Consider the following 25,996-nt stretch of genomic DNA (forward strand, 5'->3'; position numbering starts at 1 on the left):
GAAGAAATAGCAGAGCCAGTACTCCAGAGCAATTTCCAGCAACTGTCGTTGGATGTTTCACTACCTCAGATGGCGATATCACATCTCGATCTGTTGCAGACAAATTCGTATGATGGAAAAAAGGTACTCACCATCTCTGACTCTCATAAGAGGAACACACGTCACTACGTAGAAGATGAGATTGAGGCACTCTCGAGAAACCTACTGAACATTAGTTTCTCGAGTAGCGATCCCATACAATTGAACTGGGATCCACGAGACCCACTCCTTATATCTGGATTCATTCACAACACGAAATTCCATCGAATATACATTGACAATGGTAGTTGTTCTGATATACTCTATGAGCATTGATCCGGCAACTACCAGATGCGTGGAAGGAGGGGCTATAGCCCCCAACCAGTGGACCATTGGTAGGATTCACTAGACACAGCTTGTGGCCATTGGGCACTATTCAGCTGCTCTTAACATTGGTCAGTCATGACGAGAAGGACCGAATCACAAGAACAATCAAATTCTTTGTGATCCGGTACGCAACAGAACACAATATTCTGCTCGGACGATCAACAATCTCCTTAATGCACCTCATACCATCGACGATCCACGATATCATTAAATTTAACACACATCATGGATTGCGATGGTCCTCACCACAAACACCAGGGCACAACATTGCCACCAGATCATAGCTGCCCCAAAGCTTGTATACACACCATAAAAGTCCAATGAGGGATGTTCCACCGAACAACTCCAGATAAACATGGAATATCCTGAACAACTTGTACGAATCAGCGCTCACCTATCATACGAGACCAGGGCACGGCTGGTAGCACTCCTAAAGAAATACTCCATCGTTTTCGCCTGGAAACCAACAGATCTGATAGGCATTGATCGACAGGTTATAGAACACAACCTTAATATCACGTCCATAAGCAACCTAGTTAAACAAAAAAAGAGAGGTCAGGCGGCAGAACGGAACAAGGCCAAAAACACAGAGGTGGCCGATCTGGTGAACATCGACATCCTCAGGGAAGTGATGTTCCCAACATGGATCGTAAATCCCGTTATGGTAAAGAAAACCAACGGGTCATGGCGAATGTGCATTGATTACTCGGACCTTAACAATGTCTGCCCAAAGGATTGTTATCCTCTCCCGGAGATTGATCAGAAGGTCCAATCGCTCGAAGGATTTCAGCTCAAATGTTTCCTTGACGCGTACAAGGGCTACCATCAAGTACAGATCAAACGAGAGGACGAAGCAAAAACTACTTTCCACACTGAAAAGGGCACCTTCTGCTACCAGAAAATGTTGTTTGGACTCAAAAACGTTGGTGCTACTTATCAAAGGCTCATGGACAATTTATTCTCCCATCAAATTGGTAGGAATATCAAAGTCTATGTCGATGATATGGTAATTAAGAGTTGTAATGAAGAAGCATTACTCCGCGATGTGGAAAAAACTTTCCAGACGATAGCCAAAGAGAAGATGAAGTTAAATCCATCTAAGTGCACTTTTGGTGTAGAGGAAGGGCAATTCCTTGGGTATCAGATAGCTCTTGGAGGAGAGGAGTTCTTTATATAGTTGTTGTCACAGGGACAGACCCCCAACAATTCCTTTTTGTCTTTTCTGACGTGAGGGCGTCTTACTGGTAGATTGTACTCTACTAGCGGTTGCTCGCTATTAGTGCAGATCTACCACAGGGTAGTGCGTTGCGTGCTACACCTATCGCTCTTGGGGGCATCTAGTACTATTTTATCTACTATAGACCGAAGCTTCTTGTCCTAGGTCTGGCCTTGGCGCTAGGGTGTCGGGGCATATGTGCGAGGTCGTGGAGGCGATGGCCCTGGCCTAGCACTTGTTGAGCAATGACCATTGACTAGGTCGTCCTTAGGTAACGATCTCGTTATCTTTGACGTATTCCTGGTGGGATACATTAATAGTTACCTTCTTAAACTTAAGTGTGGATTCAATCTCTAATTTCTTCAATGGAGCTCAAACTTGACTCTTCCTTCTTGATTACTTTCGAAATAAATCTTAACCCCTCTTCCAAAACGTCCTATGAATCTAAATGTCCCTCAATTCCTATATTTCCAAACTTACTCATTTGATCACAAAAGTTCCCAACACTTAACTAACTTTAGAAAATCACGAAACAATCTTAAATTAACTAATTTACTTACAAATTAACCATCCAAATAGGTTGCTTAGTTTAAATTGAGTCTAAGTATGTGGTTTTTCCTAGAATACTCAATTGACATGCATCTAATTTAAATTTTAATTATTTTATTGTTATTTATGTTGTTAGTATGATTTAATTTAATTATTATTATTAAATTTTTTTCTATATATTAAAACTACTTAAATGGTGTTAGGTTTTATTCAAAAATTGATATTAAAACCACTCGAAAAGGAAACAGAAGCTTTAAAATTTTGAATAAACTTCAAACCATTTTAACCCACCAATAATCATTTTGAAAGTATAGAAAGATTAAAGCAACCATAAAAATAAAAGAATACAACCTTTGAATTCTTTGATTCGTCTTGGAATGTTGAAAGTTGATGAAGAATGTACAGTGGAACTCCACCTTAGTAGAAACACCAACAATTTGTCAACTTGATAAGATGCTAGTCTTTAACTCTTGTAATGATAAGAATCTCTTAAGCTTTAAGTCAAAAACCCAAGTAATGAATTAAAGATAGAATCCAAGTATCACCTTTATCTTCTAGGTCTTAACTCCTTAAGAAAACTAGATAGAAAAAGGGAAAAGGAGAGCTTATTCACAAATTTGATCGCGTGGAAAATGAAGAAGAAAACTAGCTTTTATCTTCCTTACTTTAATCTTTTATCCATTAGATCTTAATCCTTTAAGATCACCATGCCTCTACAAGCCTATATCTTAATCATGCTTTAAACTCATGAATTCTTAAACCATGTCCCTTTGAATATAATAATCAAAAGGCCATGTCTAGCATCTCCACACTAGCTCGTGATTGTAACAAAGAAAAAGAGAAGATTTTTATAGAAAATCTTCAAGTCTTTTATAAGATATAAAACCTTATCGTTTTAGCTAAAAGTCAAAAAGTTTTTCTAGTCGGAAAAGATGTATGTGACTTAATAAATTATACATTGTGATATATTATGATACTTGACATTGAAAATAAATATTTTCATAAAATAAATGATTTCCAATTAATTATAAGAGTTATTAATAATTATCAAGAATCAAATTCTTATATATAATATATTTACATCAAGTCGTTAGTGTAATCCTTTAGGATCATATATTAGCAAATATCATTTTATTATGATTATTGAACATATAAATCTTTCAAAAAGGTTAAACTTATAAACAATATAGGTGGTTGTTACATATTGCGGAGTCCGAGTCTAATGTGTTGTTTGTTTTTTCAAAGCAAAAATGTCTGAAGTCTGCGGAGCACCTCTGCAACCCTCTGTAGCAGAAGAGGTGGAACAAACGGTTGCAACATTTTACCCCCCCCCCCCCCCCCCTCCGTTTGTTTTTTAATGTCTGCAGACTGTTGCAGTAAGTTAAAGTAAGACGTGAAGAGATTTGAAGCAGCTGGTTTAGTGCTACGCCACACAGCACACGCGCAACAGTTTTTAAGTCAGAAGTCTTCTGAAAAACAAACAGCTGCGAAGGACCAAGTGCTGCGCGGCGCAGCAATAAAAGGTCAGAAAATGTTTTTTAGAAAAAACAAACAGCACCTAAAACTTTTTAAAATTATGTTAAGCTTGGTAGAGTGAAACGAAAAAAGGTTTTGATGCTATCATTATTACTACATTTTGGGTTGCTTGAAAATCTAGAAACAACTTCATTTCTGGTTTAGTAATAAACATAAAATCCATAGTTTTAATTAAATTGGTTGCATGTATAATCCTTTTTTCGCTATTACTATTATACTATTTGTTATCTATTAAGCTTCTTGCTAGTTATTTAAAAATCTGTAACCGAAAAAAAAAGAAAATGAAATATTATATAACTGAGATATTGGGTGGAAACTTGGTGAAGTTCGATTGACTATTAGACTTCACAGAGTGATGTTCGCCAAACCCACCGCTAGCATGTGCTAGCCTCACAAAACACCGCCCCTGGTTTGCACCAAGGGGCTCGTCCGCATAGTCTCATCAAGCAGGTAGCAAGAGGAGATATAATGTTCGAAGGTAGGTTATGATTGGCTCTCTTTGACAAGCATGATCTTTTTGACAAGTTTATAAATAAAAATTTAATTACGCTAATAATCGTTGAAGCTATTTATATAACTATAAAAAAATTCTAATATTATCTTATATTTTTTGTATCAGATTTTATAGTAAGTTTTTAATTGATTTAATTGAAAAAGTAAAATGAAAATTTCATTTTAAAATCAAAGTTTATTTCTATCCATTTTATGTATCAAATTCTTTGATCCTTAATTAAAATGTTTATGTATAATTTTGCAACCAAAACTTGTTGGTTTTTATCAAATATATACATTAATTTGTAAAATTTTATTTTCATTTTTTATACAATAATAAATAAATGTTGGTTTAGATTTGTTAATCCTCTATAATAAAGTCATAAAAGTATTGAAAAATCTTTTAAATTAAAAAAAAAATGCATTTATGTAGATTTTAGCAATTTGCAGATGTTAAAAACAATTTTCTTTTTTCAGACTGTAAACGTTTGATTCACCTCTTCTACTGTAAAGCTCATCAGATATGATCTGCAGACTGTAAAGTACTTGAGAGAAAAAAAATATTACCTACCTTTTTTTATGCTAGATATGATAAATTATTGTCGCTCCCTTCAGATTTAATGTTCCACAATTTAATGAGACATGACCTTGGGACGATTCTATGAAATATTATACTAGTTTCCTATAAAATGTCTCATTGCTGACAAGTGTTGTAAACCTGTAATACTTTAGACCTTTATATGAAGGGGATAAATGATGCACAACATGACATCATGCATCATGCTCTTTTAATGGAAATGGAGTATTTTCAATGTTCTAAATAACGTAAGGCGTGACTTGGCGGCAATGTCAAGCCTCAAGCTTTTTCGAGTCTTGGCAAGTCATGACGTTTGTAAGGCGTGACTTAAGGCAGTAATTTTCTATATAATTAATATTTTTATATGTATTTTCAACTATTATTTATTTTTATACACATATATGAGTTAAGACGACGTTTTAACAAAGCTTGGCGGCAGGTGCAAGCCTTGGAGCCGTGGCACGCCATGACGAGCTTTTCAGAACCTTGAGTATTCTCATTGCTGACAAGTGTTGTAAACTTGTAGTATACAAGTTCGAAATGTATTTGGTAGAAATGACAAATGAGGACGTGACTCATATATATATATATATATATATATATATATATATATATATATATATATATATATATATATATATATATATATATATATATATATATATATATATATATATATAGAGAGAGAGAGAGAGAGAGAGAGATTTGTGAAAGTTTATTTAAAATAAAAACATTTTTATTTTGCTACAAAGATTAAGAATATGGATGAGGACAGGCCTCCAAATTTTGGGTATCTATTTTTTTTAATGTATCTACTTATATTATTATTATTATTATTATTATTATTATTATTATTATTATATATATATATATATATATATATATATATATATATATATATATATATATATATATATATATATATATATATATATATATATATTGGTATTAAGTCAAAAAAAAAAAGGAAAAACGAGATTGTATTCAAAATTAATGGAGATGACAAAAATATTCTAACAGATTCTTCGAGAATCTAAGCAATTAATCAATTATTTATTTAAAAAATTTACCGTTAAGGGCTTCAATCGGCCTTATCCAACAACAATGCAAATTATATATGGATCTATCTGCAATAATATACATATTTTTGTTCTGATAATAATAATATATAACCCGTAAAAAGTGTTTAATTATTATAGATAAGAGATTTAAAAAAATGTTATTTATCTAATGATAAGTTGTTATTTATCTAATAAAATTACTTGATTTCGTATGAATGAGTTTTACAGCGATGAGATGCTTCTTAATTAATCAAGCATTACATTAAAAACCATATGCTGTGATTATGAAAACTAACGAGGCATTCTGTTAGTTATACGAGGAACATGACCTTTTCATCAACCAAAGGCCAATTTGTAAAGAGAATAAAGGGTATATAATGAGACATTAGGGACATTTTAAGTTTAACCAACCATTGCAAATGTATTGTTTTTAAAGATTAACATATATTTATACGCGACAAAGTTTTACATAAATTAATATGTCAAGCGAAAACATGTGAGTTGTTTTGCTAACTATTCATTTTACACGGAAAGCGAAATACGATCTTTCCAATATTATGTGAAAAGAGATATTTTGTTGATTTTTTGGTCATCGGTCATTTAATGTAGTTGGAATTAACATAGGTGTTAATTTATTAAATAAAGATTTAAACTATGATCTAATACAATTTAGAAGTTGTTCGCATCTACAAAGCTCTCTTGACATTTTTTTTCTTGAAACCACTTTCACTTGCAGATTCCGCAATTTTTCTTCAACCTTATTCCATTTTCAGATAGTTGACTATATGTAATTATGTATTCATATTTCTCCACTTTTGGTATTCTTTTTCGAAAAATTAAGAATTCAAATAGTCTCGAGAAATCATACTTTTACTTTTTTATGCCTAAAACATTATATGACCTCATGGAATGCTGAATGTTACTCAATCAAATTTAAACTGTTTGATAACATAATTATTTGGTTCTGATTCGATTCTATAGCCTCTAATATGCCTCTTATATGTCTGTTACCAAGTTTGATAAGAAATTATTGAATATGATTCAATCAACAACCGAGCTCTCATTTAAATAGAAATAAATTGCATGCGATGTGGTGTAAGGAATTTTGTAGTGGACGGTTTTTTAGCAAGGATACTTATAAAAAAGTTAAAAAGATAAAATGCTTCAAAATGGGGTTTGACATTCTCAGATCATGTGCCAAATCACCAGGACAATAAATGAACAAACAGAAGAAAAGAAAAATATGTTGGCTACATATGCTAAAATAACAATATCACAAGTAAAACGTAGTTGACAAATTAAGGCAAATCACAAGAAATAAAAAACACGGTTTATAAAACAATAACAGATGACATTTTGAAAGTAGGGAGAGAGTAGAAACTAAAACATAATCTCTCCAGCCATCCATATCCATATGTACCAAATCACCATGACAATCATATCGACATAATACAATATTTATTCTGCACTCGTAGACACTAAAGCTGCTAAAAAGCCGAAATATCTGTCATGGAAATCGCAACCAGTTTGAAAAAAGAACAAAATACAGAAAACCACAACATACTTTGAAAACCAAATTAATAAAAATTGGTGAAAGTAGTTTGCGTTTTTTCTTGTATTTTGGTCTAATTTTCAAAAAAAGAAAAAAAAAAAAAAGGTTCATCCAGACCACCCTCTCTGTGAGCCTCCAGACGGATGCGCATTCAGCCTATCAAGCACTGTGTTGAAATCAACAGTCTGTCCACTCTCCTCAAGCCTCTGAATCACACCCATCACATGTTCACCTCTATACCCCATACTCCCTAACTTATCGATCAGTTCATTGTAAGGGTGGCTGCGCATGAACTGTGGTGGCGGCCTTGCCATCATACTGCCGCCACTGCTTTGCTGCTGACTTGGCGGGTAAACGGGTTGCGGGAAGTGGGTCGAATGGGTAGGGTGTTGTTGGGGAACAACTCTTCCCCCTTCACTCTCATACATCATATAAGCATTCCCACTGGCGGCATACCCATCCGCCGCCTGACCTCCAAACCCCGGCTTCATATGCTGCGGTGCTGGCTGTGGCTGTGGCTGTGGTTGTGGCTGACCTGGATTTGTCCGGCCATAGGCGGGCTGAGGGACACCGGAGTAAGGCGGCATTGGCATACTGTTTGGGAGATTTTCGGGGGCGGGCGGGTTGACTTGTTGACTCGAGAGATAAGGGGGGAAAACTTGAGCCGGTGATGGCGGTCTTACGGCGGGCTGTGGCGGCGGCTGCATCTGCTGGGCCCACTGCTGCTGATATTGTGGTGGTGGTGGTTGAGAGAGTTGGGAGCGTGGCGGTGGTGGCTGGGTGACTTGGGTCTGGTAATGTGGGTCTTGTTGCAGGTAGTGATTTGGTGTTGGTGCTGGAGATAGGTAGTATGTTTGTGGCTGAGACATGGGCGGTTGGTGGGCAGCAGGTGGTGGTGCAGGGAGTTGGGGAAGAGCAAGAGCTAGTTGCTGATTGTGTCCTTCTGGAAAATTGTCATTCCTTTTATCAGAAGAAGGTGTGGAAACCTCTTCGGTTTTCTGAGATTCAGACTCTTTGTGTGCAAGTTGAAGCTTAGCAAGTTCTTTTTGGGTATCTGCAAGTTCCTGTTTATCTCTTATGATCTGAACTGATCTATGAACCTGTATTTTGTTGTTATCATATTTAGCATTTGAATTAATTATGAAGTTAAGAAAATGGAGAAAAGATAGTGTTGAAACCTCTTGAAGATGCTTCTCAAGAAACTTAAGCTTTGTTTCTGATTCTCCATGATCACGTGCTAAATCAGATCGCATCTCTCCAATTGATTTATCCACATTATAGCAATATAATTCCAGCTGTGAAAGACGTGAGCTAAGCCCCTCAAGAAACCGCATCAAATTTTCAGAATGTTTCTTCACGGATCTCTCAACAGCAGCAACAACCACATCTTGGTTACCAGAATCATCTGGTGGACTATATGAAGAAACTGGGAATGATGGTCTACTCATCCTGCTTTTGTTGAATTCCTGGTTATAAAAACATCAGTATTTTTTAGCTTAAATGTGTATTTGCACAACATTTAATGCGTGTTCACTATTCATACAAAGCATTTATGGCTAGTTTTGTGAATTATGATCATTTGCATTGACAAATGCACAAGGTAGCAAATCAAACAAATCACCATAGTAATCCAAAGCACATACCAAAAAACTGCGACAAAAGTCTAAATGCTAACAGCATCAGACCCCTTTCTATAATCAAGCACAAATAGCCGCGATGATCATAAAACATAAAACTACCCATCGATACTTCGAATATTGCAGGCCATTCTAAATATAGAAAACGAAAAGCATTTCTAAGTATTTGTCATCATGAAACACAAAATTGCGCATAGATCAGCTGAAAACAGAAAAACCCTAAACTCAACCGTATAGAAAAAAAAATCAATTAAAAGGGAAAATAAAACCTAGAGAGAAAATAAAAGCTATATATAATAGAGATTAAGAGATAACGAATAATACTTTAGAGGAATTAGTAGCGATCGCAGAATCTGAGTGACTTCCGTTGGAATTTTCCTGATTTGTGTAATCTTCGTAAGAGCAAAGAATGTCGTCGGATGCAAAATCGAATCCCTTGGACGATCCAGAATCCATAAAGCAAAAAAAAATCGGCTGAAATCGGCAATACGGAGCAAGATAATCGGGAGAAACGGATCTCTTTCAGGGGTGAAGATTATACGGAAAATCAAAACAAAGGATTAGGGTTTGTAGAGAGAGAGAGAGAAAGAGAGAGAGGGGATAATATAAAGTATTCTGCGCCTTGATTGTCTTCAAGAGAAAAGGTTTCGTGGCGTGGGATTTGGAGTAGCGATCCCTTTCTATTATTATTGGTTTTGCTTTGACCTCATCAATTTTGAATTTTAATAGTCGTTTTGATTTATATGCAAGTAATTATAAAATTTTCTTGACAATATTCAACCAAGTTTAATTAGTGTATATCATTTATCAAAGGAAATTTTGTCTATTAATCTGCTTCATCAAAAATAAAAACATTTTTTCATGATAATAAATCCAAACTAAATTTAAACGGTTAAACCTTTTCAAAAGGTTCGGATGACCTACAAAGACAAACATAATCGAGACTTTTAGAGCAATCAACGAAAACAATAAAGGGATAGATATCAACTAAATCAATCGCTTTTTCATGGAGCTCTATGTTTTTAAAAACTTGAAAATTAACCAAATTGTTCGGAATTTGACATTATGGACCCGATATAAATGGGTTAACGTTCCCATTCTATAAAAATAATATCCACAACTCATAACAAAATGTCATTCCTCAAAAATCTAGAAAATTGGAACTCAAACTTGATTGTTTTTCTAAAAAAAGACATTGATTCCATGAATTACGCTGATTTTATATATTTATTTACTTAGATTTTTTGTCATTCCAGAACATCTTCAAAATATGAAAAATAGGTCTCAAAACGTATCTTCTATGGAAACCTAGATTCCATTTTCCCATAATTTTTTGTTAGATTAGCTTCCAGACGTCTTGATAACATGTTTGTAGTCCAAACAACCATAGAAAAACACTCCAAAATACCAATATTTGTTCTGAAATATGAAAAATTGTTAGGAATTGATTTTTAATTTATTTAGAAAAACACTTTGTTATTGTTAATAGTAATATGTTGTATTATTTTTTTAATAAGTACTTGTGATCTGCATACAATCAAATTTGTAGAATTAGTCTGAAATTCGAAACAATAGTTTAAATAAGTATGAAGGTTCCCCTCGTCAATCTATGTGAGTGTTGCTTAAAAAATTGGGTTTTACATATAAGAAGTGAATGGAACATCTAAAAGAACTTTCACAATTAGAGTCGTTTAAAGTCGGTCCAAATTTAGATAGTTCTAATATATTCTTATTTTATGATACTAAAATATACATTTATATTTGCATAAACAAATATTGGATGTAGCAATAGAAAAAAAAAAAAAAAAAAAAAAAAAAAAAAAAAAAGGTCATACCCACTAACGTCAAACATGAAAATAATAATAATTATAATAATAATAGCTTTTAAAACTTAAACTAAAAACAGATGGAAACATATCAAGCCTTGAGAAAGCTATAATTTTAGACTACTTAAAACATTTTTTTATGGCAATAACCCACATATTGGTTACTGTTTTATAACGTATAATTTCCCTTTGGAACCACATCATTGTTTAAAAAAAATTGTATGCTTTTTTATCATAATATTCAACATCCACTTTTACGCCACATCTGCCAATAGAATATGAATTGATATACGTTGATGTTAGACTATAGGTGTTGTTGATAGGATTTTGTTAGAAATTATTCATCCTTAATTGATAATCTACCTGTAAGAAAAACTTCAAGAATTCATAATGCTCATGTTCCTGTATGGTTATGTTTACAAATTACAATCATGTTGACACTTTTGCCTCCATGTCTTTTTTTTACTCATACTATTATTGATATGTGTTTTAACCCTTATTCATCCTTCTCAGAATACCCTACTGACTTGCAAAGAAAACATCGGAAAGAACCATGACTTGGGAAATAACCATGACTAAAGAACTTGAGGCCTTAAATGCAAAGAAAACATCGGAAATCGTTAAATTGCCAAAAAGGAAAGAAGCGGATATCTTGCAAATGCATTTACATGATTAAGCATAGGGCTAATGGATCTACTGAAAGCCATGAAGCAAGTTTAATGGCAAAGGGTTTCACTCAAAAATTGGTATACATTATCATGAAACATTCTCTCTTGTTGTCAAATTTAATATTGTTCCTTACATGGTTTCATTTAGTTGTCAAATATGGTTGGATAATTCAACAAATGGATGTTAATAATGTTTTTTTCTGCATGGGGTGTAACGACCCAACAGTCAATGGTAAAAATTTCATTTTTTAATACAGTCAAAACACATATATCTTTAAATCAAAACATGATTAATTAAAACATTCATCAAACTTCGTCCCAAAATCATATATTACAGAAACACGGGTGTGTGCGTTGTGATCACGTCGGGCCCTTCCTTTCCAAACCGATGATACCTGAAACCATAAACAAAACTGTAAATACGAATCTTAGTAAGTTCCCCAGAGCATACCCATACAATCCACATAATCACATAATTCATATTAGTTATAAAAGTTACATAAACCATATAAGCTATGCATACAAACATATAAGGAAGCCATGGAAACCCTCCAGGGTCTTACACCTAGTGTCATTGGAACCCCTATGTGGTCTTAACTACCTGTCATGGGAACCCCCGCATGGTTTTCCAGCCATGGGAACCCCTACATAGTCTTCCTGCCATCGGAACCCCCACACGATCTTCCTGTCGTGGGAACCCCTCGAGGTCCTTCATGAGAGTATCATAATTAACTAGCATACCACCCATCCCATAACCAAATAGTCATAACTCGTAATAATAATGGGGAGGACTTGGTGCCTTAGACCTATTGATATGGTGAGGAGACTCACGTCGAATGTAGAAGCTTCCCGAATGACATCCTTAGTTGCTGCCCTGCCGACTTCCCGAGTTGTCAATACCTGCCAGTATACCCAATTAGCAATTGAGTCCCATACTATAATCCTTAATCCATACATGGGGTAAAATGACCATTCTACCCCTGGACCAGTATGATCCAAACTGAGGTCCAAGCCCAAAACAAAAACCCAACATTATGATGTCCATAAATCCATCACTGGCCCAATTTTCCAAATTAAGCCCCAACTCCCTACGGGCCTTACTCCAATCCCATAATCTCCTTTATTATAGTTTGGTTTACTTCAAGCACTCCTTGGAACTAATTTTCCCAAAGTCAAGGTCAAAGTCAAACTCAACAGTCAAGGTCAACAGTCCATCTTGACCCAAATCGTCGAGTGCATCTAGCAACTCTTCGAGTTCCTTTAGAATCCATACAACTGAAGTCCCAAGTCACCTAAGTAAATTGTCGAGTTCCTTAATGTCCAAGGGCCGAAAACTCTAAACCGAAATCTCTCGACCAAAATATCTTAATCAATTCACTGAAATCACTCAAAATCCCGAAAACAGGAAAACCCTTCCCGAATCGTCGAGTTAGCTAAGCAACTCGTCGAGTCCCTTCAGCACTTTTTGTTTTTCAGTCCTTTCCAGTGGGATCCAAGGCTCCAAACTACATATTCAACCCCTTATAGTGTAGTTACCACGTAAAGTTGCAAATTTTACGTGCATGCAAGGCATCAAAGGCTAAAAACACTTAATCAAACCTTGTCAATGGACTTAGAGCATGAAGGAGGGCCAAGACTTGATAAAGTTGGCAACTTTAAGTCCCCAAAGGCCCTGAGATATCCAAATCTGAATCCATATCTTCATATAATGTCAAAACCAAGAATGGTACCAAACTAGGCTAATAATGGCCATAAACTTTCATAGAAGTAGATCTAAGCAATAGACGGTCAAGGTTTTGACTTTATACCTTAAAATGCTTGCCATAGCAGAGTAAACACTAGATCTACAGCCTCTCCTTTCAGTTATGCACCAACCACTTTAAGCTTCTTCACATAAACACCAAAAAGGCACTCCTTAGGCCCTCACACACTCAAATGGAAGATGAGACACAATTTAGGGTTTCTCTGGACAAAAGGGGTGATAAGGGAGGCTATAAGTGAGGCTTAAGGCCTTTAAATAGGGTACAAACCCTGAAAATTAGGTTTTTCCTTTCCAGTGTCAACTCATCGAGTCGGGGCCTTCCGACTCGTCGAGTAGGATCTAAATCCTGCGTCCTCATAAAGGATCTCTACTTAACGAGTTGGAGCTCCCCAACTCGTCGAGTCCTATCCCAAAAGTCTAAGAATGTTGAAAACTAAATAACACGTAAACCAAGCGTTACAAATCTCCCTCACTTGAACTAGATGTGACAACTAGAAAATTTTAGAGCAAAAAATGTCTAAACTTTAACTGTATACAAGTGAATTCACAAATGTAACTTGATGCAATAAAGGCACTCCTTAGGCCCTCACACACTTAAATGGAAGATGAGACACAATTTAGGGTTTCTCTGGACAAAAGGGGTGATAAGGGAGGCTATAAGTGAGGCTTAAGGCCTTTAAATAGGGTACAAACCCTGAAAATTAGGTTTTTCCTTTCCAGTGTCAACTCATCGAGTCGGGGCCTTCCGACTCGTCGAGTAGGATCTAAATCCTGCGTCCTCATAAAGGATCTCTACTCAACGAGTTGGAGCTCCCCAACTCGTCGAGTCCTATCCCAAAAGTCTAAGAATGTTGAAAACTAAATAACACGTAAACCAAGCGTTACAAATCTCCCTCACTTGAACTAGATGTGACAACTAGAAAATTTTAGAGCAAAAAATGTCTAAACTTTAACTGTATACAAGTGAATTCACAAATGTAACTTGATGCAATAAAACTTTGAAAACCAAGAGGGCATGTTTATGTTTATATATATATGTTAAAAAAACATGTCGTAATAAACTTTCCCAAGTCAACAAGTTAACGGTGAATTAAATGAGTTAAAGGTTAAAAGAGCCAGACCACAAAGAACATGGGATTTCGGTTGGCGCTAGGCCGAAATCACATGTGATTTCTAGTTAAACCAAGGCTGAAATCATCATGTTGATTTTGGTTGTTCCAATGCCGAAATCATCTTTGATTTTGGTAGCACTTAAGCCAAAATCACCCCCCTTGACCCACTTGTGCTGATTTTGATTGGTGGATTACTTTCCCAATGAGATAATTACACTTACCAAGGCATATATCACATCACCTTCACTCCATTTATCAATATATATATATATATATATATATATATATATATATATATATATATATATATATATATAACCGAATTTACCACTTCATTTCTTCATTTTCACTTCATTACACTTCTCAGTAAATTATTTCACCTCATATTCTCTCAAATATCAAGTGCCTTTTCTCAAGAACAAGTCCAAACATTTTCAAAGGTTTATTATTCAAGATAGTCATTAAGGATTGTGGTAAGTGTTTATTATATAGTCTAGTATTTACAAACACTCTCATATTAGTTCATTCTAATTTACACACATTAGTATGTGTTAAAACTCTTAGGATACAATCATTTCCGAGCATTCGTAGCCTGAAGATTTTCAACGTCGTCTGGTTATCTAACCACAAACACACATAATGTGAGTTCATACCCCCACATTTTTCAAGATTTTTCTATGTTTTAGGGGGGGGGATCAAGTAAAACACAAGAAAACTTGTGTTAAATTACAAATCGTTATTTATGTTTTCTTATATTTTATATACATTTCACGTGAAATTGTTAAATGCATGAAATAACATTACTACTAAATTTATAAACTTTTACATACCAAGTTGCTAAAACACAATGATTTTCATTTCAATGGAACATACATTTACAAACTATAATAGGTATAGTTTGTGGAATATTCACACTATTTTACCCTTTTGGGACAAATAAATAATTATAAAAAAAATATAATTATTTTTACGCTACGAAAAGGTAATACATACATTTACAAGAAAAAAGATTTTCATTTCATTTTGACGTAAACATATTAATGAATAAATTTGTGAGACACATTTTCAAGTACTTATCCAAGTACCAACAAAAGTCTTGTATTATAATCTGAGTCTCCTGGATGGAGAGCGTGACACTTGTGTATAGATCTATACGAGACTGACAATCTCGCACCTAAATTGTTAGCTACAGTTAGACCGAAAGTTCTGGGGTAATAAATGTCATAACATTCCAACACCCGTAGAGCGTCATAACAGGCCAACTAGTCGCTAGCATGGTTATAAAAATCTCACATGGGGTATTAACAACACTTTTTGGTTTATGGGGCTAACAAACACTTAAATAGTTTTATATACGTATAAAACTACATACATGATTTTAAGTATGGAAAATACTTATATATTTCGATCTTGGAGTATTTAAAACTACAATTCATTTTATAGAAAATATTGGATTTTCTGGAACAAACACTATCATTTCACAAACAAACGAATTACAACTCCTTTTATGGAAAATATCGAGTTTTCTGAAAACAAACACGATTACTTACACGGAAAGGCTTACATTTTTCTCATACAAAACGCTAATGAACTCACCAACTTAATTGTCGAAACTTTTTTCAAAACAACATGTATTCTCAGGGAACCAGTATAATAGATAACCTCCAGATTTTGAGGACAGGACGTTAAGGCATCAGTTAAAAACTCATTTTGTCATCATATTGTAATTTATTTAGAAACATGTAACTCATGCAACAATGTAACCTTTTAAATTATATTTATGATGGTTGTGTTTGATTTCTTTACTATTACTCAACTATTATGATACTATACATGACATCATCCGTCCCCGAACGTTTCTGCTGTTCCGGTTTGGGGGTGCGACAATATCGTCCTCGAAGTCTGCTGATGCACAGGGTCTGGTTAATGTTTCCTCATCTCCTCCTCAGGCCGCTGTTCACGAGCCACACCTACGACTTCCATTACCTACTATGACTCGACTGATGATTCCCGTTTCCCTTCACTAATCTTGCTACATTAATTCCTCATGGTCTGCATTTTCTGTTTGATAACTAACACTAACTTCCTCCCATGATTCAGATGCTCCTTGCCTGAATATTAACTATAAGGAAGTACGGTAGAGTCGTCGTCCAAACACTTCCATGGTTGATACATAGTATGCACTATGAACCAGTCTGAGCTTCCGCAACAGTCCTACACGATGCATCACCTTGCCCAACCGGCCAAATTCTAGTCGAATCACAATACCTGGCCTTCAGCCCTACTTCCCGAATCAGGGTGTCGCTATTTAAGGTGAAGCCTTGAGAGAATTTTGACCTCAATAACACTTGAGTATCCAACTCTCACCACAAATTGACAACCCGTTTGGAACCCAACAATTACCGACACCTAACATCCTGAGGAACACAACCATCACCCCGAGCTTCCAATGGCCTTCCCAAGGCAACTGATCCTAACCACATCAGACTCTCTCTAGTCACAACGAAGGGTAAATCCTTCGTCTCATGCAGGAAACTACTCCTGCCTTCCCGGATCCTAAGACCTCACATTGGTCTGACTCTTTGTCCGACCGCCTGCGCTGAAACAGTACCAACAATTTCCTCCAGGAATGACTTACCGACAAACACCTCTAGTTTTGATTATCTCGATGTTACCAATTAGATGAATTCACTTACCATAACCAGATGCAGAACACCCACATCCAGAATACCAGATTCCCACCCGGTTGTTGAGCCAACGGGCAACCTTGCGTTCGCCCCACGCGACCTCCGAAGGACACCTCGTCTAACAATACAACCTTATCTATACCGCCACTCATGGCCCTTTCAATACTTTTGATCCCTCTGACCAGAGTAAGCTGACAACCCGTCGCCACTGAATCTGACGCAAAAGGATGAATGCTACTAGAATAACTGCAGTCCTACATCGCTTTCCGCATTATATGTCCGTTAGTGAGTGTTATGGCTACTCCGTAGCCTTACAAAACTTCCCACTGTTGAGCACGCACATGGTCTAACCCGTTTTCCCAAAAGTCTGCTACTACACTGAGCAAACGCAATCTCAATTGTTAGGAAGTTTTACCGAACTCCCAACTCACACCAACCTCAAACCAATAAGCCACTTGGGTCGCCTTCCTCCCCGACGGGATGCGAAACTCATCTTAGTTTCGTAACCACTCATGCTTCTGAATCCTTAGACGATTCTTCCTCACTTTGAATCAACTAAGCTCTCAAAGCACCCGAAAATTAAGGGATTCCCAATCCTTCTAACCTTACAATGATCGTTCTGATGATAACTAGCGCTTACCAACTAGTGCTCCATCGCTAGCCAGTCCCTCAAAGATCATACAACTTCTAAAGACCAGATAAACACTTCCCGCATCCTAACGACACCGCTGACTCCAGGTGCTTAAAATGATATCATCCTCGGATCCCGAAGTCCAAGGTGCGGATGCCCCTAACGTATAAATATCTCAATCCTTATTCCATTGGAACAGAAATATCGTGTGGAACACGCGCAAATTCTAATTCGGGATCTTATCCAAACCAAACCGATACTCCGCTCCTACCCCAAGATTTGCAAATCTGCATTTACATAATGCACCACGACTTCCCAACATCCCTTACTTGGTCGATAATTAAATACCCTTAAGCCAATCCCCAAGACTACCAGTCTCACACGTGGTCCAACCACCAGATTCCCAAGAGATCAATATCGAGGCTACCTGGCCTAGACTCTGCTTCATCACACACATGTTGTCCACACGATCCAACAACTCCAGATCTAAACCCTTAACTCAAAAATCCTTACCATGCTTGTGACCATTACATACATAGTCTACTTCGAACCAATAAACGCTATGATCCTATCGCAACCTAACACTACTTCTATCCAACCATGCTTACCACCCATGGCCTCTCTACACTCCACTATCACTTCATCGCACATCTTGAGCTGAATCCTATATCCCATCAGGAGTTCGGGTCGCACCTATGGATTTCCGTTACTTATTATGCATAATCAAGGTGATACCGACCAGCGTTTAGGAGTTTCCTGAACTCCCACCAACACGACCTAAGCCTAAGCAGCCACTTGTTTCTCCCCTACCTGGGCTCGACAATGCTCTTTCACCTCGTATGCCTTATGGATCTACGATCCATTTCCATAAATATGCATGACCCGTCAAAATCTTGAACCGACAACACAGGCGCTCCATGGTTATTCAATCACAATGATCACTCAATTTTGGAAATACCGAAGAATACTCTTGTATTCTTAAGCAATCGTATTATCCAATCAGTCCCTAAGGCACCCTTTTACCAAAGGATTCTGAAGGCAAATACAAATTTACCACCCTCTTACCGCTACCTATGGATCGGTAAATGTTACGGGCTACCCCGCAGTCTCACAACACTCTCGTTTCATCACAATGGTCCAAGACCTCACCGCCGATCCATCGGATCAGACACACCCTTAATCGAGCACCCACTCATAATGTCACCTTCTGACACGATAAATCCTGCTACACTTGTAGCGACCCATATTCCTGTAGTGATAACTCCATCGTGCAGTTTTCCCGCAAGTGTTGCACTAAATCCAGCCCCGCTGGCCTCTCAAAAGTTGATCCGAAATCTTGGGTCTCTTCCCAAGATCCCCCCAATAAATTCACATGACCTAAACCTCTCTTATCGAGGTACTCCAAATCGATCATCCGCCCTCGGCTTTGGGACCCACTTCATTCAGGGTCTCGCACCCTGACTCACTCACAATCTCGATTGTCAACGGCAGAATTACAATCTAAATTGGGCTACTAGCTACCCCCAAGACATAGTCTCCAATCCCGAAAGTGCAATAAATCGCACAATCGGTCCTTTTGCCGTCTGATACAAGAGATCCAAGGCGAACTCAAAATCTTGGCAGTCCTTCCACTAACTGGCTCACCACCGAAGCCGGGATCAAACCTTGGTCCTTCCCATACGTGCTCATCCTCATTCTGCAAAGCAGTTATTCCCACAATCATAGCATAACCAAGAATTCTCATTCCCAGGCTTGTTAGATTTTCTAAGACTTTCCCCGATTCGAGTATGAATCATGTGCTTTCAGTAGTATGGGCCCAATACTACCTTCCACACCTATCCAAACTTTCCTCCAGAATCATCATGAATGCTCTAAGTCACCTCCTACCATGATGTACTAAATGTCTGTTAAACAGAAACACAATATCCACCGAAGCACCTCCTAGGCTCCCCTTAGGTTCCCAACCTTACTAAATCGCCACACTAACTCACTGGAGCATATCCTAGGCTCTCCTAGGTTCCCAACCTTACTAAATCGCCACACTAACTCACTGGAGCATATAAGCGCTACGGGAACCCCCCGAGGTCTTTCATGTGAGTATCACAATTAACTAGCATACCACCTATCCCATAACCAACTAGTCATAACTCATAACAATAATGGGCCGGCCTTGGTGCCTTAGACTCATCAGTATGGTGAGGAGACTCACCTCGAATGCAAAAGCTTCCCGAATGACATCCTTAGCTGCTGCCCTGCCGACTTCCTGAGTTTTCACTACCTACCAGTATACCCAATTAGCAATTGAGTCCCATACTATAATCCTTAATCCATACATGGGGTAAAATAACCATTCTACCCCTGGCCCAGTATGATCCAAATTGAGGCCCAAGCCAAAAACAAAAACCCAACACTATGATGTCCATAAATCCATCAATGGCCCAATTTTCCAAATTGGGACCCAAATCCTTATGGGCCTTACTCTAATCCCATAATCTCCTTCTTTATAGTTTCGTTTACTTCAAGCAGTCCTTGGAACTAATTTTCCCAAAGTCAAGGTCAAAATCAAAGTCAACAGTCCATGTTGAGCCAACTCGTCGAGGCATCTAGCAACTCGTCGAGTTCCTTCAGAGTCCATACAACCGAAGTCCCGAGTCAGCTTGCCGAGTCACCTGAGTAACTCGTCGATTTCCTTAATGTCCATGGGCAGAAAACTCTAAACCGAAATCTCTCGACCGAAATCTCTTAATCTGTTCACCGAAATTACTTAGGATCCCGAAAACAGGAAAAGCCTTCCCGACTCGTCGAGTTGGCTAAGCAACTTGTCGATTCCCTTCAGCTCTTTTTATGTTCAGTCCTTTCCAGTGGGATGCAAGGCTCTAAACTACACATGCAACCCCTTATAGTGTAGTTACCACGTATAGTTGCAAACTTTACATGCATGTAAGACATCAAAGGCTAAAAACACTTAATCAAAGCTTGTCAAGGGACTTAGAGCATGAAGGAGGGCCAAGACTTGATAAAGTTGGCAACTGTAAGTCTCCAAAGGCCCTGAGATGTCCAGATCTAAAGCAATATCTTCATATCATGCTCAAAACCAAGAATGCTACCAAACTAGGCTAACAATGGCCATAAACTATCATAGAAGAAGATCTAAGCAATGGAAGGTCAAGGTTTTGACTTTATACCTTAAAATGTTTGCGACAACAGAGTAAACACCATATCTACAACCTCTCCTTTCAGCTATGCACCAACTACTTCAAGCTTTTTCACATAAACACCAAAAAGACACTTATTAGGCCCTCACACACTCAAATGGAAGATGAGACACGATTTAGGGTTTCTCTGGATAAAGGGGGTGATAAGGGAGGCTACAAGTGAGGCTTAAGGCCTTTAAATAGGGTACAAACCCTGAAAATTAAGGTTTTCCTTTCCAGTGTCAACACGTCGAGTCGGGGCCTTTCGACTCATCGAGTAGGATCTAAATTCCGCATCCTCATAAATGATCTCTACTCGACGATTTGGAGGTCCACAACTCGTCGAATCCTAGCCCAAAAGTCTAAGAATGCTGAAAACTGAATAACACATAAACCAAGCGTTACATGGGGATTTACATGAAGGTACCCCTAGGTTTTAATGTTGAATCACTTTTACTTGTTTGCAAACTCAAGAGATCGTTATACGAATTGAAACAAGCTTCTCGTCAATGGTATTCCAATTATCATGCTTTACACAGAAAAGGATATGTTCTTTCTGCTATGGTCACTCATTTTTTCATAAGGAAACTTCAAATTCAATTGTCATAGTAGTTGTTTTGTGTATGATATTTTGGTCACTAGAAACAATCAACAAGAAATCTCAAGTCTTGAAGGTTAGATGAAGGGTAAATTACACTAATCGTCCTTCGTGTAGAAAGCGTGTTTAGTCTATATTTTCAAAAATTAACTGGGATTGTCCCTCGTTTACATAAACCTTGCACTTTTTGTCCCTGATATATGTTTTTGTTTCGCATCTAGTCCATGATAGATCTAAAATGACCATAATGCCCCTTTTCTATTTTTTTTCCAATTAATTTAATGTTATTATTATTTTTTAATTAAAAAAGAAACATGGCCCCACCTTTTTAAAACTCTTAATTTAATATCTCTCTCTCTCTCTCTCTCTCTCTCTCTCTTTATCTCTCTCTTTCTCTCTCTGGATACCATCACCAAGAATATTCACCACCACCATTGTATATCTGAACCACCACCAAAATCTTTATCTTCGGTGTGCCACCATCACCTACCACCATCTCACATCTTTGTCTAAAACCCTAAAAAACCACATGAATCTTTGTCTCCACCACTATCAAAAGCTTCATTGTTCACAAACGCCTCACCTTCTTTGGAATTGTCACGTTGTCATGATTGTCGCCTCGCCGGAGAATGTGACCTCTTCATTAGATCTACACCTTCTTTGGAATCATCACAAGATTCACATATATTGTGCACCACATTAATTGATCCATCGATTTTTTTTAGCCTATTTTCCATGACATTGAGTTTCGTCATTACCATCATTAGGACTTCAGAAACTCCATCTTTACTTGACTTTCCTCTAGTGAAATCCTCCTTTGAGTTATGATACTCTCTTGAATGCTTAGCGAATTTTTCAATCAAAGCTTTATTTTTTGTCAGATTCTTCTTTGTCATGGGCCCTTTCGAGTCTAAAAGTTGGCGAATACACACATTGACTCCATCATAAAATATCAAGATTTCTTGTTGCACATTGAAGTCATGTTGAGGGCAATGTCATAATAATCTCTTGTAACGCTCCCAAGCTTCATATAGCAACTCCCCTTCTAATTGTTGAAATTTTTTTATGTTTCTTATAAGCTTCGCCACTTTTAAAGGAGGGGTAAATTGGTTTATGAACTCAGTCTTAAAATCAACCCATGTCGTGATTGCTCCAAAGGGAAGTGATTTTAACCATTCTTTTGCATCACCCTTCAATGTGACCGGTAAAAGTCGAAGCATCACTACATCTTTACTCACGTTTGGTGCATTAAAATAATGTGAAATCTCCACCACCTCTTCTATATGCTCATAAGCGTCCTCGTGTTCCTTCCCATAAAAAGGTAGTTCCCTTAACATATTGAGAATGTGCCCCGGAAGTTCAAACTTTGTCGTGGATGGGATTTTTGGTGGATCAAGACCCCCATTTGTTTTCGTTCCTCATATGTCGCTTGTACCCTTCCATTGACATAGTCATGATGTCCCCCATATTTCCTGCTAAAAAAAATAGAAAAAACACGCATAAAAAGGAACAAAAAATAATAATAATAATAATAAAAGAAAAACTAACTGAAGTGAGACCACAACATGGTGAAGATGACCACGATGTGGTTGCATCTCAGAGAAAAAAAAAACTAAAATAAAAAAAAATGAAACAAATGTAAATTTTTGTGGTTTTTACCCCCAAAAAGGATGAAATAACTAAAAACAATTAAAGTAATAATCAAATAAGTCGTTTCCTGGCAATGACACCAAAAACTTGATGTGCAAAAATTATACCTATCTACTTTTGAATTTATAACCTAATGAACTTAACTAGCCAAAATGCACCTAGACAGTATACCTAGTCGAATTATAAAATAGTTTAGGTAATTCGGGTGTCGATCACAAGGAACGGTGTTTAATTAATAAAATAACTATTAAAAACTATACTAAGAAAAACAACTAAAATGAGGGTTTTTTTATCTGATTTTATAAGTTCAGAAAAACTTAAGCACTCAACTAAAAACTATAGTAATCAATATATTAAAAACATTTTCGTTTAGTTTCGAATCCACCTTTTCCTATGGTTAGTTCTTATTTATGGATTAATGAAATTGGTTACCAAGTTATATGTAATTAGCAATTCAAGTCCAAATTTACTAATATTTTCACCAATTTGTGAACTATCTTGTATCATCATACACAAACAAAACACAAAATTAGTTATTCATTATAGACGGGCTATGTAAGATTTATCTAAGCAAACACAACTTTGGTCACAATTATGTTCTCCAGCACAACTAAATTTGTTACCTTTATTACTTATCTAAGATTTGGTCGATCCTAGCTCTAACAATTTAATGGTCACTAAATCACTAGGTAATCAAGTTCATGTGATTTATTGGTCACTAAGCTACACTACACTTGAAATAAGGAAAAAAGTTACAAACCTTAACATGCTAGGTAATGATAATCAAACACATGCATAAACCAAATTCATATAATCCATAAAGTAAGAAACTAACTCATAGTTTTAGGTTTAGTCTAACTAAACGAAAACAAGGGTTTTGTAGCCCATAATCACAACTGATAAACACATAAGCATAAGGAAAACTAAGCTAAACATCATTAAACTAAGCAAACCGAATGTGTAGATGCGAATCTTTGCTCCAATCAACTTCCTAGCTTCAAAATCGACCCCAAAGGATTCTTAGAAGGGTTTTTGTCGCAATACTTCTCTAGAAAGTCACATCCAAGTCTCTCAATTCTTTATAATGTTTGGATATATATACTTTCCTAAAATCTGGCCACCACGACGTGGTAAAGGCACTACATCGTGGTCCTCGTGTTTATTCCATATTCCCTAAGCCAGCTTCAAGAATCGTGAAGATTCCATTCACCACGTCGTGGTGGTTGGAAATCCGACTTTTCTCAAAACACGAAAGTCATCCGAAATTGTGTCTAGTTTTCAGATCATTTTGAACCGCCTTAATCATAGTTATGAGTCATGAGATATGGTCAAAATACTGATGAGTGGTCAATCTATCCAGCAACATCCTTCTTGTGTCTTCTTTTTGACTAAACTCACATTTTGTTGCTTCCAACTTCCATATTGCTTCCGAGCATGTATTTTATGCTACATAGCACATATTAAACATAACACGTATATTGTGTTCTATAATAAGCATAAATATAGCATATAGTATTAAGATATGATGTAACATATATATATATATATATATATATATATATATATATATATATATATATATATATATATATATATATATATATATATATAGAGAGAGAGAGAGAGAGAGTCAAGATCAAATAAGAAGGAAATTTTTGGTAGGAAGGTAAGAAGTTTTTTTTCTACATATTTTTTTCGCGAACAAACAAAATGAATCATTAGATGATTCATTTGTAAGATGATTCACAAGAAAAAATTCTCAAAAAAACATCTCGATAATTCATTTATACAATAATTTTGTTGTTATTGACTAAAATTGTCATAAAAATGATTTTTTCCTTAATTTACTTAAAAATGAATCATAAAGATGTTTTTTTGGAAAATTTTTCTTGTGAATCATCTAGTGATTCATTTATTTTGTTCGTCAAAAAAATATGTAGAAAAAAAAACTTGTTACCTTCTTACCAAAAAAAATTTCTTACCGGATCTATATATATATATATATATATATATATATATATATATATATATATATATATATATATATATATATATATATATATATGCACATATGAACAATGTTACTCTTATGCCTCTGAAATGTAATAAAAGCCACAATTTATATTGCCAATAATCCAGTTTTCTCACGAGCATATCAAACATATAAAACTTGACTTTCATTTTGTTAGAAAGAAGCTTCAAAGTGGTACATGTACTAACCAAGAAACGACTTATTGATGCTCTTATTAAACCCTTACATTGCTCTAATCATGGTGAAGCACTTTCCAATATTGGTTTACAACCATATCGTCATCTTAAGAAGGGGGGGGGGGGGGGGGGGGGGGTAGCTTCATCATCTCTCTTACACCAACTAGTTTGTTAGCTTAGCTTTCTTTGTACAAATATATTGTTCTTTTGGTGGTTGTTATTCAATTGAATGAAGAAGTTAAAATTGAATTTTCTTCCCCAATTTCTCTCCCCTCTGTTCTTCTATTACAACATGGCTTGGTGCAATGTTTTGTTGTCATGGGTCGGACATGCTTGCCTATTATTACAAGTCCGGACAACATTGTGGTGGTTGTGGTGCACTCAAATTGCTATATTTGTAGTATAGACGAATAATTCAAGATTTGTTGTATAGATGAATAAATCTACATTTGTTGTAAAGGTATAATGATAGAAACATGATTTACATTTTGTCATTTTTTTGTTGAATAAAAAGTTCGACTTATCTCTACAAAATAAAAATATTTTTATCATACCGATGGAAAATAATTCATTTCCTGCTTATAAAAGGTAACTTAGACTTACAATCAATGTTCTAAATAACGTAAGTTGTGACT

The 25,996-nt window shown here is 36.2% G+C and overlaps 1 protein-coding gene and 1 non-coding gene across 2 annotated transcripts; one reads left to right on the forward strand and one right to left on the reverse strand.

Moving 5' to 3' along the window:
• Positions 1 to 7,107: 7,107 nt before the first annotated feature.
• LOC145042279 (uncharacterized) lies at positions 7,108 to 9,696 on the reverse strand. Its single transcript, XM_078990682.1, has 3 exons — positions 9,350 to 9,696; positions 8,567 to 8,854; positions 7,108 to 8,488 (listed from the first exon to the last, which is right to left on the reverse strand). The coding sequence occupies exons 1-3, from the start codon at positions 9,479 to 9,481 to the stop codon at positions 7,496 to 7,498; spliced, it is 1,413 nt and encodes a 470-aa protein (XP_078846808.1). The 5' UTR covers positions 9,482 to 9,696; the 3' UTR covers positions 7,108 to 7,495.
• A 12,782-nt stretch (positions 9,697 to 22,478) lies between these two features.
• LOC145044505 (small nucleolar RNA R71) lies at positions 22,479 to 22,585 on the forward strand. The gene has a single exon (XR_013681453.1). It is a non-coding gene; the product is annotated as a small nucleolar RNA R71 (small nucleolar RNA).
• Positions 22,586 to 25,996: the final 3,411 nt, after the last annotated feature.

This window comes from Lactuca saligna, chromosome 4 (assembly GCF_052625555.1).
Source record: "Lactuca saligna cultivar CGN05327 chromosome 4, ASM5262555v1, whole genome shotgun sequence".
NCBI classification, from domain to species: Eukaryota; Viridiplantae; Streptophyta; class Magnoliopsida; order Asterales; family Asteraceae; genus Lactuca; species Lactuca saligna.